The sequence below is a fragment of the Lissotriton helveticus genome, chromosome 1_1 (genome assembly GCF_964261635.1).
Source record: "Lissotriton helveticus chromosome 1_1, aLisHel1.1, whole genome shotgun sequence".
Classification (NCBI taxonomy): domain Eukaryota; kingdom Metazoa; phylum Chordata; class Amphibia; order Caudata; family Salamandridae; genus Lissotriton; species Lissotriton helveticus.
In genome coordinates this window covers 1,934,666,587-1,934,679,234 of record NC_136057.1, presented here as the reverse complement: position 1 = coordinate 1,934,679,234, position 12,648 = coordinate 1,934,666,587, and the positions used below count along the sequence as shown (strand labels likewise).

The following is a 12,648-nucleotide window of genomic DNA, read 5'->3' as shown; positions in this document are numbered from 1 at the left end:
CTAGTTTTACCACGCTCAAACCCTTAGCCCCCTCAACCCTCGCCTCTTTCTCTCCCTCCAGCCCATTATCACGCGACGCGCAACGCGACGAGGACGGCCATTGTAAGTAACGGCTCACTCAGTTTTTTAAGTTTGGTTTAAAAACTATCCCGCTTTGCAGTACCGCAACTCCCTTGTTTTCACCCTGATAGAATCAAGACACCCTGCGATCTTGCAGAAACGGTGCCCCCGCCCTCGTTGTGCGTATCGCGCCCCTCACGAAGGTATATATTCCGTGACCCTTGTTTTTAAATCACTGCGCCGAATTTTGGTTCACTGCGCCGTCTGAAATTTTAAAACCATCACAGTTTTTACCATGCCACGGGTGCAACTTATAGATGATACGTAAGGACGTGAATAATATTATGTCAACCAGTTTGTCCTAATGATGTCACCTTGTTCATTCACACATGGCACTTACTCGTGAATCTGCACTATAAATATGAGTCACCTCACGATCAATATCACCAGTATTTTTATATAAACCTCAAACTATTTAAATAATACCTAGCAAATTCTAAATGTTAAAACTTGCTATCACTAACGTAATATCTCTATATGTTTTTTCCCCCTCTCTTTTTCCACTACTGCTCTACCACTAATTATTATTTTTTGTCATTATGTAAAAATGTCATAGAGGCTCAGCTATTATGCTTTCAAGACAAACATGATACAATGTTTTCTGTCCTGATGATGATGCTTGCATTTGTTTCTGCATCGAAACGTCGTCGACCCTAAAGCTCCATATGTTTGTTTTATAAGTCACAAACGTTCTTAACAATGGTTTGCTAAATATGAACCCAAGTCTGTAGAACTGAATTACTAGTACAGACCGCCTTGTGCGCCCTTACATAATTTATTTCTGTTTTGTCTTGTCTTCTGTGGGTCACAGGTTGTGCCCACTTGTGTATAAATGTTGATTATTTGAATCACTATATGGCATTCTAGCTAAATAAAGTTCTGTCCGGCTGGACAAAGGACACACATAATATTTAGTGTGTGTCTATCATTCATGCGATCCTAAATGACTAGGGTCCCCTGTTTTGTGTAATTAGCCTTTCATTTAGGTGACAGTGCCTACGGTCTCCGTGAGTACCTCCTCACCCCATACCTCAACCCTGCCACACCGCAGCAACGGCGTTACAATGCTGCACACATCCGCACAAGAAATTGCATTGAGAGGACATTTGGGCTTTTGAAGAGCCGATTCCACATACTTCACAAGACTGGTGGGGCCCTCAAATACCAGCCTGAGGTCTGCTGCCGCATCGTGGCCGTGTGTGCAATACTCCACAACATTGCTACCAAGCGCAGGATACCTGTAGAGATCTCTGGCAGTGAGTCGGAAGGGGACAACCGCCCACTTGCACATGTGCGTCATGCATGCGGGGAGAATCCTGCTGAAGGACACAGGCGCCGCAAACAAATCACAATTAACTGTTTCTAGTGCACCCACTCCCCTCACCCAACACTTCACTCATGCATGACAATAGAAATAATGACATGAGTCTGATTAACTGGTACTGAATAAATATTATTGTTTTATTCACAATAATGTGGCATTTTTCTTACAGTTACATGAGAGCTGTATTGACTCATACATCCCCATGTATGTGAGGAGGGCATGCTTGTTTCATCAGCATGGCCCTGCATGGTACACAATAAATTGTCAGTGGCGCCTCCGGGCGGACGCTCCCAGTCGCCTTTCCACCTCTTCCTCAGCATTTGCCCGTGAAGCAGCAGTGGGCCTGGTGCTGCGGCGGGGTACTGTCACCAGTGGCACCGACAGGCTGCTGTGGCTTGAATTGCCCTCACTTGCGTCATCCCCCCCCACCTGCCTGGCCATGGCCAGTCACCTGCAGACTCTGCACTGCAGTGGTGACTTGCTCCAGTGCCCTAGCGACATCCTGGCAGCATTGCACCATTTGAATTTGCATGGCCAACGAGCAACGTGATAGTTGGGAGGTGGCATTCCCAATAATGGGGTTCAAGCGTGTGTACGCAGACAGGTGGGTCAGCAGCTGGCGGTGGCGGCGCCGGTTGACGTCCCGCTGGGTCAACATGGCCTGGGTGTTTTCCTCGACTGCCGCGGTCATCCTCTCCATTCTGTCAGAGAGCTGTCCCACATTCCGTGCAGTCTTGTGCAGCTGCAAGTGGATGGCCGCAAGGTGACGTGCCTGCTTTTGGTGTACGCGGAGCATACGACGCTCAATTGACAGGCCAGGTACCCCCCCTGCCGGCGCGTGGTGTTGTGTCACGCAGCTCCCTCACCAGTCCGCTGGCTTGTGATCTCACAGTGGCTGTGCGCCTTGTTTGATTCCGTACAGCAGCTGTAGTTGCCAGTGCCACTGGCATGGGTGTCCCACGGGGTGGTTGTGGCAGGCCTGTTGTTGCTGGGGTGGCCCTGTCCACAGGGGCAGGTGATGGTACTACTGCTGGTGCTGGCCCTGATGGTCCTGGTTGAGGGGAAGGATGGACGTCTCTCTCGGTGTCCTTGGGATTGTCGTCTATTTGCAGGGCCTCACTATCAGTGCTGGGTTCTTCAGCGCCACCTGTGATGTAAAGTGGACGTTGATTAATGACATGTATCTTACACATGAAAGTTTGCTACATGCATGCAGGCTAGCATTCCCTGACTGGCTGTAGGATTGACTCTCACTGGACAGGTCTGGCTGTATGGGGCTAAATGGAAATTGTGGTCAGACTACATGTCCCACAATGCAATAGGGCTTCTCTGGTGTGCATGAGCTGCATGACTGGGGTTCCTAATGGGTAGCTCTGGGGTCATGGCCATTGTTAGGGGACAGGGTCGCAGTCGCATGGCACTTACCTTGGGATTCTTGGGTGAGTCGGGAGGAGTCCAGCCGGGTTACTCCCACGCATGCCTCGGGATTAAGGGTGTACTCCACGAGGTCCTCCAGTGGGGTGTTGGGTGGTACGGTGGGCTCTCCTCCTCCAGTTGCAACACGCTCCCCTAGCCTCTCTGCAATCCGTTCCTTGGCACGCCCTCTGAGGTCTTACCACCGTCTTCTATGGAGCGCTGGGTAACTCCAACTGCATTTACTTTGGCGTAGATGCGCATCCAAATGTCCCTTTTCTCCGCCTCAGGCACCCTCCTTGAGTCCTTCCCAAAGAGCCGGTCATGGTCTTTGCTCACTCCCTCAATTAAGAATTCCAGTTCTTGCTCAGAGAATTTGATTTTTCGTTTCCTTCCTGTGGAACTGCTCCCTGCTGCTTGCTGGGACATTTTCTGCTGTGGGGTGTCTCCTGAATTTGAGCTGGAGGTGGTCTGGAGTGGAGCTCTGGCCACTGCTGCTTCCACTTCAGGCTCAGTATGCAGAATGAGGGAGGGAACTGCCTGCTTCCTGGTTGTGATGTCATCACTGTGCTCGAAATGCGACTTCCCGTTTTTGTGATCTCGCAATTAGCGAGATCGCAATTTGCGATTTCGGTAATTGTGAGATCGCAATTTGTTCTCAGAAAAAGGCCGATTCTGCGATTTATTTAGCGATTTGAGAAAAATCGCAAACGGCAATTGCGGCCGTTTGCGATTTGCTTTTTTTGGTCGCATTTGTTGATGAATCCCATTCTGCGAATTCTAAATTGCGATTCGGTATTTCTCGCAATTTATAATTCGCAGAATTTGGGTTTGATGAATCTGGGGGTTGATCTTCTAATTGCGATTCCTGCAGCATTTCTAGGACCTGTGTCATAGATTCTTCCATTTTTTTAAAGTCTCTGATGCAAGGCTGCAATTTCAATTGTCTAAGAGGCCTTGAGATTTCGGATTTCTTTCAAAATTATATTTGATATGTGATCCTTGTTATATCACATTGTGCAGTAACCACTGAATCCTTCTGGTCGTTCTGCTGCGGCATCTCCTTTGACAGAGATGCCACTACTGACTGCAAGTGCTGTTCCGTAATTACCTCTGGAGTAAAAACAGAACTGAGAGGCGGAGACCCCTAACTATCAGCATCCTGCAGGTGAGCTGACTCCAGTCAGCCCTGACTGACCCAGGGGTGTTTCTTTCCGTTTTACAAACAAGGAATAGTCTTTCGTTTTAGCCCGATTCTGGGTGCTTTGATTTGCCCTTGCAGCTGCATATGTCATTGGTGCACCACTCTTTGGCTGTAAGCCCTAACGTTGGGGCGCAGTCTAAAGTTCCAACCAAATCGGCTGTCTTGAGGTGCTTTCCCATATTTATTATAGCGTCCTTCTAATAATGCCTTCAGCCGGCCAAGGATAAACCACCATTATCCCCTGGAGCCCTCAGAAGACAGACACGTTTGGCTTTAAATAGGTTGAGGGCCAAGGCTGATGTTTGCGGAGACCAGTCAGTGACCCTCATCCGGGAGAAATGTCAGCTACCCAATTATAGTAACTAAAACACCCCCGATAAGAAACCTAGTGGTACACCCCTGCGGAGCAGTCCACTAGCATCCGTTTGTTCCGCAGTGATGGAGAGGCGCTGCCGAGAGCTGTTGTTTGGCAGGTAGAGCTCCTCTTGGATAGGTAGCGGTCGGCAGGACTCATCTCACCTCACCGCCAAGCACACTGAATCTGCCTCGTCCTGCTTCCTCACATTTGCCGAATTCCCTTGTGTCAGTGCTGATAATTACAACGATTTTTGCTCATTTGTCACTGAAGTGTTGTGGAGCCAACCACTCCTCACTGTGGCGGCCTCTACCAGGCGATCTCAACCCGGAAGCAGATGCACCATGGCAGGAAAGGGAGGGGCTGACCGTGCGTCAGCCACGGAGCACGTGGGATACGTCCCCGGCCCACACCTGTCGTTACGATTCTTTATCGGTGTATATGGGAATGTAAAACTGAACGAGGCTGATACTATTTTATTCCAGTGGGCTGGAGCCATGGGAACCCTCTGGGGCTAGTGAGAGCATTTTAGCCACTGCTGCTTTTGGTTCCCCAGTCCAGCCTCGTAGGCCAAGCAGTTCCTTTTGACATCTGTTTCACTGGCGGTGCACAGTGTTGAATGCCATTACTACTTGTTGGTAAATTAAAAGGTATCAACTTAAATGGAAACCTATTGTCCTAGTCATACACAGTATGTAACCATGCATTATAATTGTCGCCAGGGCTTTAAGTAGGATGAAAAAACTAGGGTGGTTCTCTCAAAGGGGCGTGGCCAAGGTAAATAAGGGCTTGGCATAAAAACATGTAAACTAAAAATCTGTGCTTAGCATAATGTGCCTCCCAACTTGTATTTTGCTGTTTCTGTTATTGCATCCAGATATATAATACAAGTAACACACCTACAACAAGTCAGGACTATTGGCTTTGTCAATGGTTGTTAGTTGCATTAGATAAATAAGCATCAATTATGGCTTGTATATAATATTGACAAAGCTTCCACTTAAAGCCGTATTGACACTACAACAATGTTGCTGCTTCTGAGTTTCAAACAGAGAAGGGAAATCCAGAGAGAAAAGGCTTCTAAAGGATTTCCCTTACCGTACAAAGCTCACAGGGCATTCACATGGCATGACGTCATGCAGTAACCTCTCCACTAGTGAGAAGTGAGCAGTGTGAGCACGTGCTCATGATGTGCCTGCTGTCACTGCAGTCTGGAAAAAAAACAGACCACCTGTGCCAGGGCACAAAATAGAGCTCAATAGAGACCCGTTTCGAGGCCCCCTTTAAAAAACTGCTAGTGCTCAGCACCAGTGAGACCCTGACCACTTAAAGCCCTGATTGTCGCTATACCTTGTCAGTACCTTCTACCAGCAAGCATATGCTCAGCTGTCAAACATCTTGTGCTGAAAGCCGGAGCACCTCCCATGCATTCACAGATTTTTGAATTCAGTGGGGAAAAACATAGGTATGATATTAAACAAGCATTGGCAAAGTTAATAATTCTCACCTTTTATATTGCTGAGCTGTTGGCTTTGTCAATGATTGTATTATAAAATAAAAAAAACATTTCGAAATACTGGAGTAATGCAAGCACATACCTTATGGTTTCTCAGAACTGTACATTTAATTCAATGTTTTCTGTCTTTATACATAGTATAGTTCGTTTTTCAAGTAATTTTCACTGAGGAAACTCAGAACAGAATGAAAAAAAAGGATAAGGAAGTTTCATAATTTTAAGAGAAATGCTTGCCAAAGCCTAACTTAGTGTACACAAGATTCAGCCAATCAATCCTCTGCAGTAGCCTAGGAAGCAAATTTGTGGGCTCCAGGAGAAGTGTAATGCTACGTTCACCTTCTGACTTAGATGTCAGCTGAGTTCAGAAGATAGCTCTTAACCTACCTCCTTAAAAGCCTTTGTGTGTCAAACATGAACTTTAATACTCAGTGACCCTCATTATGGGTTAAGGTAGAAATTCCTATCCCTATGCAAACAGGTGTTTGCACAGAGATTATAATTACGAGTTGTGTGATAACTATCACCCAGTCACAGTTTTCCCCTAATAAATTCCAGCAGGTCAAATGTGCTGAAATGTTTTAGGGGAAAAGGTCTAGAGAAAAAGGCAAATCATGCATAATTCAGTGTGTTAAAAAACGATTATGCATGTTAGGCTCCATTTTCCTTTTAAAAACTCGGAATAGGAGATATTTACCCCATGTAGTAAATACCTCACCCTATTCCAACAAACCTGTTATGAGATTTTATGTGAAATGCAAGAGATAAAATAAAGCAACCATTACAGTCTGCTCTTCAGCCATACCCTAGCAGAAACATCCCTGCTGCTGTTCTTTTACAGACAAGCTGGGGGAGAAGGGAGGTGGTGGTGAGCAACACAATGGGGGAGGGCGAGTACGAGAGGGGAAGCAGCACAAGAGGGAAATAGCTAGAAAGCATGTGCACTCATTGAGTGATGAATACAAAATGTTGGCCCTTAAATGTGAGCAGTGGAAAGATACAAGTATGCCTTTCAAAATTATTGTTAAGAGGCTATGCTGCACTTCAGGGAAGGACAAACACAAGAAGTGGAACACAAGCATTTGAATAAGACACAAACAAACCAGAGGCCTAAAAATCTTGGATGGGCAGCACAATTTTTCAAAGTCCCATGAACAGACCTCTTATATTTGCTCTACAGGACACAAAGAAATGGCAGTAATCTGCATTTATTACTACATGTGCAATACCTGAAAGGAATGATGTAAACATGTCTGGAATGAGATTGAAGGGGCAAACGTTCCAGGGTAAGTTCTGTGGGGCTTATTTCCAAGAAACGGACGCATCACTGCTTTAAAGCAGTGATGGGATAGTTTCATTGCGCCGGCGAGAGAAACCCTTGCACCGCCATGGATACCATGGCGCAAGGATTGACAGATGCGTCAGAAATTCATATGCATTGCTGGAGTTGTGTCGTAAGCCTGACGCAACTCAAGCAATGCATGGGGAGGACTATTCTTATTGCACTGTGTCACTCCTTACGCCTGCTCCAAGCAGGTGTAAGGTTTTGATGCCGTGGCGTCCTAGAATTGGCCCAGTGAAATCTTGTATGAGGCTTTCTGGGGTGGGACGCCCACCCAGCATATATTATACCTGACGCAGGTATAATGTGGCACAGGGGTTTAAAAGGTGACACATCTGCCTAGATGCGTCGCTTCGTAAATAGGTGCTACCTGGCGCATTGTTTACGCCGTTGTTGTGTTACAAAAAGTACCGCAACGGCGGCTTAAAAGTGTGGCAAGGGGCTTGTATATAAGCCCCTATATTCCTTGCAGTGCTCAGTGACAGATACTGACGTCTGGAGATATTCTCTTTCATGCAGTCTACAGTGTGACATGCCGGGTATATGCTGTATTCCATGCAACGTACAATCACATAGATTGAACAGACATTTCTGGAATTCTGTGTGATGAAAGGATATATATGTTTGCAGATTGTCTTTACTCTGTGCAGACAAATGGGAGAAGAAGCAGTGTTAATGCATTCAGCTTTATTATTTTAGTTGTATTTATCTCACTGGTTTTACTCCAGTCACCTTACTGGTGTATGCATTATATTCTAGTTCCCTGTTTTTAATTCTTTTTTTCCTTCTTCCACACAGGGTGCTAGGAGTTGTGTCTTCTGGGCCCACACCGTCAAGGATGGATGAGCCTTTAAAATGGAAGAGGAAAGCATTTAAGGGTAGACAGACTGGCATAAGAAGCCTTTTCTGGACTGCACGCTGCTCAGAAAGTACAGAAACTGTGAGTCCAGATAAACATTGTTCTCTGGATAATTCATCTGTACAGCATTCCCCCGAAGACAATTCAGGACAGCAACCTTTTGTTCCTCAGAATATCCCAGTGGATCCCACAGGGCAGGGCTCTTCTCCACAACAGGATCTCCCAGGGCTGGAAGGGTGCTCTCCATTGGCAAATGATTGTGCACAGAATGAACAGGAATTCTCCTCTACCCGGGCCACTCATGGTACTGAGCTTGAGCAGGATCCCAGCTCATCACAACAATGCTCGGCAATCCCTCTTGGGCCTGAACATATGGTTCCTAAATGTTTTCCAGTAGACTACCTAGAGCTGGAGCCCTCCCCACAGTGCCCCTCTGCAAGTCTCTTAGAGGGTGAGGAATCCTCACTTAAGCCGTTCCCAGTGCACCCACTGGCACTGGAGCCTGCCTCTGTGCCACATCATCCAGGAGCATTGTCAGAGTGGGAGTCCCCCTCTCCAGGTCTGTTGAACAGTAACCAGCCAGAGAGCCAGTGCCTCTTCAGAACCACTGCAAATAATTCCTGCCCTTCACAGCCCTGTTCCAACATCCACTCAGAATTAGAAACCTGCTCTTCACTATCATGTTCCAATGACCAGCCGGGACAGGAAGACTGCTCTTCAGAGCACCTTCTTCATAAACTGGAGTCCTTTGCCACATGTGAGGCCCCTACACAGAGTCTAAAGATAGAGGCAACATCTCTAATATGCTGTTTTGCAGAGCAGCCAGAGCTGAATCCATCCTCTGCACAATCTCATACGGCAGATCATTCAAGACAGGGGACTTACCCTTCACAAGAGGCTGATCGAGATAGGGCTGAACCACCCTTTGAGAGAGACCTTGCAACCAACCAGCCTGAGCCTGAATCTTCTCCAAGGCTTCTTCCAGGAGGCTGTGTCAAGCCTGATTGTTCTGCAGGGCATAATTCAGGACATCACCCTAGGCCCATCTCTGCTGAAAGACACTGCCCCGGTGACCAATCTAGGTCTAACTCTTCTAAACATCACCATAAAAAAGATCTACCTAGGCCTGAATCGTCTTCTCCCAGGCACCACCCAGCTGAACATCGGAGTCTTAAGCCTTCTCCCAGTAGCCATAGTCCGGCAAAACAGCCGAAGCCAGAGGAATGTCCTCTAAGGTGCCTCCCAGTGGACCAACTCAAAGTTGAATCTTCCCTAAGGGACCAACAGAAAACCCTGCCAAGATCTGACCCTTCTTCTGCAAGGCATCTCAAGGCAGACCGCCCTAAGCGAGACTCATTGCTAAGGCACATTTCTACTGACATACCTAGGCCTGATTCCTCTTCTCAAAGGTCTCACCCTGCTGAGCACCCTAAAGCTGACTCCTTTTCTTCTAGAGTGCACCCTGCTGTTCAGCCTACACCTGAATCCTCTTTCCCAAAAGACACATCTAGGTCTGGCCCTTCTTCTCCAAGGAAGCACTCTGCGGACCGACCTAGGACTAAATCATCTTCTTCAAGGCACCACACAGTAGGCCAACAAAGACTGATGACCAATTCTCCAAAGCACCTTTCTGAAGAAAAGCCTGAGAATTCACCTCCAAGGCATATCCCAGCAGATCAACCTAGGCCTGACTCTACTTCTCCAAGGCACCGCACAGCTGGTAAACCTAGGTCTGAGTCCTTGTCTTCAAGTGGCTGCACAACAGACCAGACTGAGCCTTCATCTCCAAAGCATCCCAAAGCAGGTCACCCTAAGCTCGAGGTTTCTCCACTTAAATCCCACTCTGCACATCGATCAAGGATAGTGTCTACTTCTCCAAGTCATTGCATAGCACCCCATCCCTGTCAAAAAACTAATTCTGCAATGCACTACAGAGCAGACTTTGCTAAGACTAAGGCATATTCGCCTCCACCAAAGGGCCCCCCAGACCGTATTGGAGTGGATGCTTCTCCACGTCCAATGCCAGAAAACCAGCCTCGGCCAGAGTCTTCTCCTGGTCATCACTATACATGCCGTCCTAGTCCTGACACTCCTTGTCACCCACCACAGTTCCCTTTAGATCGATCTAAGTGCCACCCTTCTTCTGCACACCCCATTCCTATAGACAAAACTGAGACAAAAATATCCTCTGCAGACCACCAGCTTGCAGGTGGGGAAAGCTCTGTGCTACTGTCCAAAGTGAAAGCTTTGAAGGAAAACAGGACATTGGGAAAACAGACAGCTATTGCCACAATAGAGCAAACCACCCGCCTGAAACCCAAGCTTCGATGTGGGAAAGTGGTACAAACACCAGCAGGTGATGGGGTATCGGGCGAAGATGCTGTGGTAGAGCCAGAATCACAAATACGCACTTATTTGACAGAATCTCTTCTTCTCCCAACAGAAGATGTTGAGACTCAGGAAGGTGAAGCCTTAACCATGCCTACTGCCAACAATTACACTGGCGCCAATCTCCCAGAATATCCTTCTGAGAACCATTTGAGGCCACAAACAGATCTCTCGGAGAATCAAAGTGCAAAATACTCAAAAAATGCCACAGAGATAACTCTGAATCAAGAGCAACAGGGGTGCTCCTCAACTAAACATGCTTCAGGAAATCCAACTCACTTTGGGCAAATAGCAAACAAAGACAATGACCCACTGCCAATCCCCGAAGAAAGCCAATTTAGGGAAATAAAAGGGAGTCTCAGGAACCAGGCGGATCGAAGAAGTGATCCTTTAGGGAGCATTGGCATAGAGGGAAGACTGTGGAGGGCAGATAGTTGGGACAGCATCGGAAGCAATACCAGCAGTGGTAGTAATGCCAGCATGTTGACTCTGGCAGAAAGGGTTGAGAGGAACAGGATGTTGGTAAAGGAGATGCTAAGCCTCACTGAGCAAAGTGGTCCACTTCAGGAAACAGGCAGAGATCCCCACTCTGGAAGCGAAGGACACAATGCTGCCTCAAGCACAGGTAGGTGCAACATTCTGGATGTATGTCGTTACAACGCATGCTTTTTCCTCGCATGCCTTTACAACGCAGGTATTACAACACAAGTCGGTACAACAACTTGCGTTGGGGGGCGCTGGATAGTGGAATAGTTTAATTTACTATTCCAACTCCAGTACCTGTGGATAGTAGGGAAGGTTTTGGATAGTAAATTAAACTATTCCCTATCCTACAGCGCCCTCCAGCGCAAGTCGTTGTAACGACTTGCGTTGTAATACCTGTGTTGTAAAGGTACCGCGTGGTAAAAGTTTTGTTGTAAAGGATGTTTCCCAACATGCTTATATGTGAAGAGTAACAATGGCATGGCTATGCTGGCACTGCAATCGTTGAGTACAAACAACGGATGATGGGCAGAACCGCACAGCTTTTGTCCAAAATTCCCACAGGAACGTCCGTTGCTGCACCTTGGAGCCTCTTGCATGGACTGCTGACCCCCTACATACCACGCCCCTGATGCTATATAGACCAACCTTCTGCCATTCTCTCAGTGTTTGTTTAGTACTTCTATTTCTGCCACAACCTTAACAGCAGGGAGGGCATGGGTTGTAGACCAAGACAAAAGGAAAATAGGGACGGACAAGCATTGTCAAAGCCAATAGGTCTCAACTTTAAGTGGCCTAGCTGTAGGCTTGCACAATGCTTGTTGGCAAAGGCATGTAAATAACATATGCCAAGACGCTTGTGCACGTATGGCCAGTAATCTAGGAAAATGGGTTTCCTATTACAGATAGCCCATTCCAAAATGGCTGCCATGCATCGTGACACATGCATGTGTCTTGATATATGGGTGCACATGCGTCATAACTCTTGCATATTCATGCACATGATCTCCGACAGCCTTTTAATGTACCATTCTAGCAAGCTGGGTGGCCAAGTTAGAATCTGCTGTGAACTGGGTAACCTTTCCCCGTTGCTAAAACAAAAACAAAAATTCTAAGGACCGATTATGATGCCCTGGTAAATTGGGATTTCTGTGCAAAACACTGAAATTGCAATTACAAATGGTGCAGGTAGTCCTCAAGCAAGAACATTTTCATTGTGCTAATCCTTGTTAGGCCCTTTTGGGAGAGGTTATATATTGTTTTCCAAACTGTAATTCTGAGCATATTTGTCATTTTATAACTATATGCATGATGGTTGCTAGCATATGCACCCTGAAGTAGGCCTGGTTGGTTTTTTTGTCATGACAGTGATAAAGGCTATAGGCCTCATTACAAAAAGGGTCAATTAAGCACTATCCTGCAAGCAATGTCAAGAATGACCTTTTAGTCACAAACGTTTTCTATCGCAAAGCAAAACAGTCATAATATATGCATGCTACATTAAAGATATTATCCTTGAGACAAGATGATCAGGCTGAAGTCTTTTTGTATATGATTTTCAATTTATTACCAACCAGAAGAAACAGCCAATATAAAGGCTATAGGCCTCATCGCTTCACAACGAAAAGTTGTGCCAAATTCCTTGGA

General features: G+C 46.6%; 1 protein-coding gene across 1 annotated transcript in view; it reads left to right on the top strand.

Moving 5' to 3' along the window:
* The window catches only part of KIAA1614 (KIAA1614 ortholog), a 377,026-nt gene that overhangs the window by 142,862 nt on the left and 221,516 nt on the right, over positions 1 to 12,648 (top strand). The window contains exon 2 of the mRNA XM_078643502.1: positions 8,070 to 11,143. Coding sequence (XP_078499628.1) covers positions 8,070 to 11,143 — 3,074 coding nt within the window. The remainder of the gene's footprint in view (positions 1 to 8,069; positions 11,144 to 12,648) is intronic.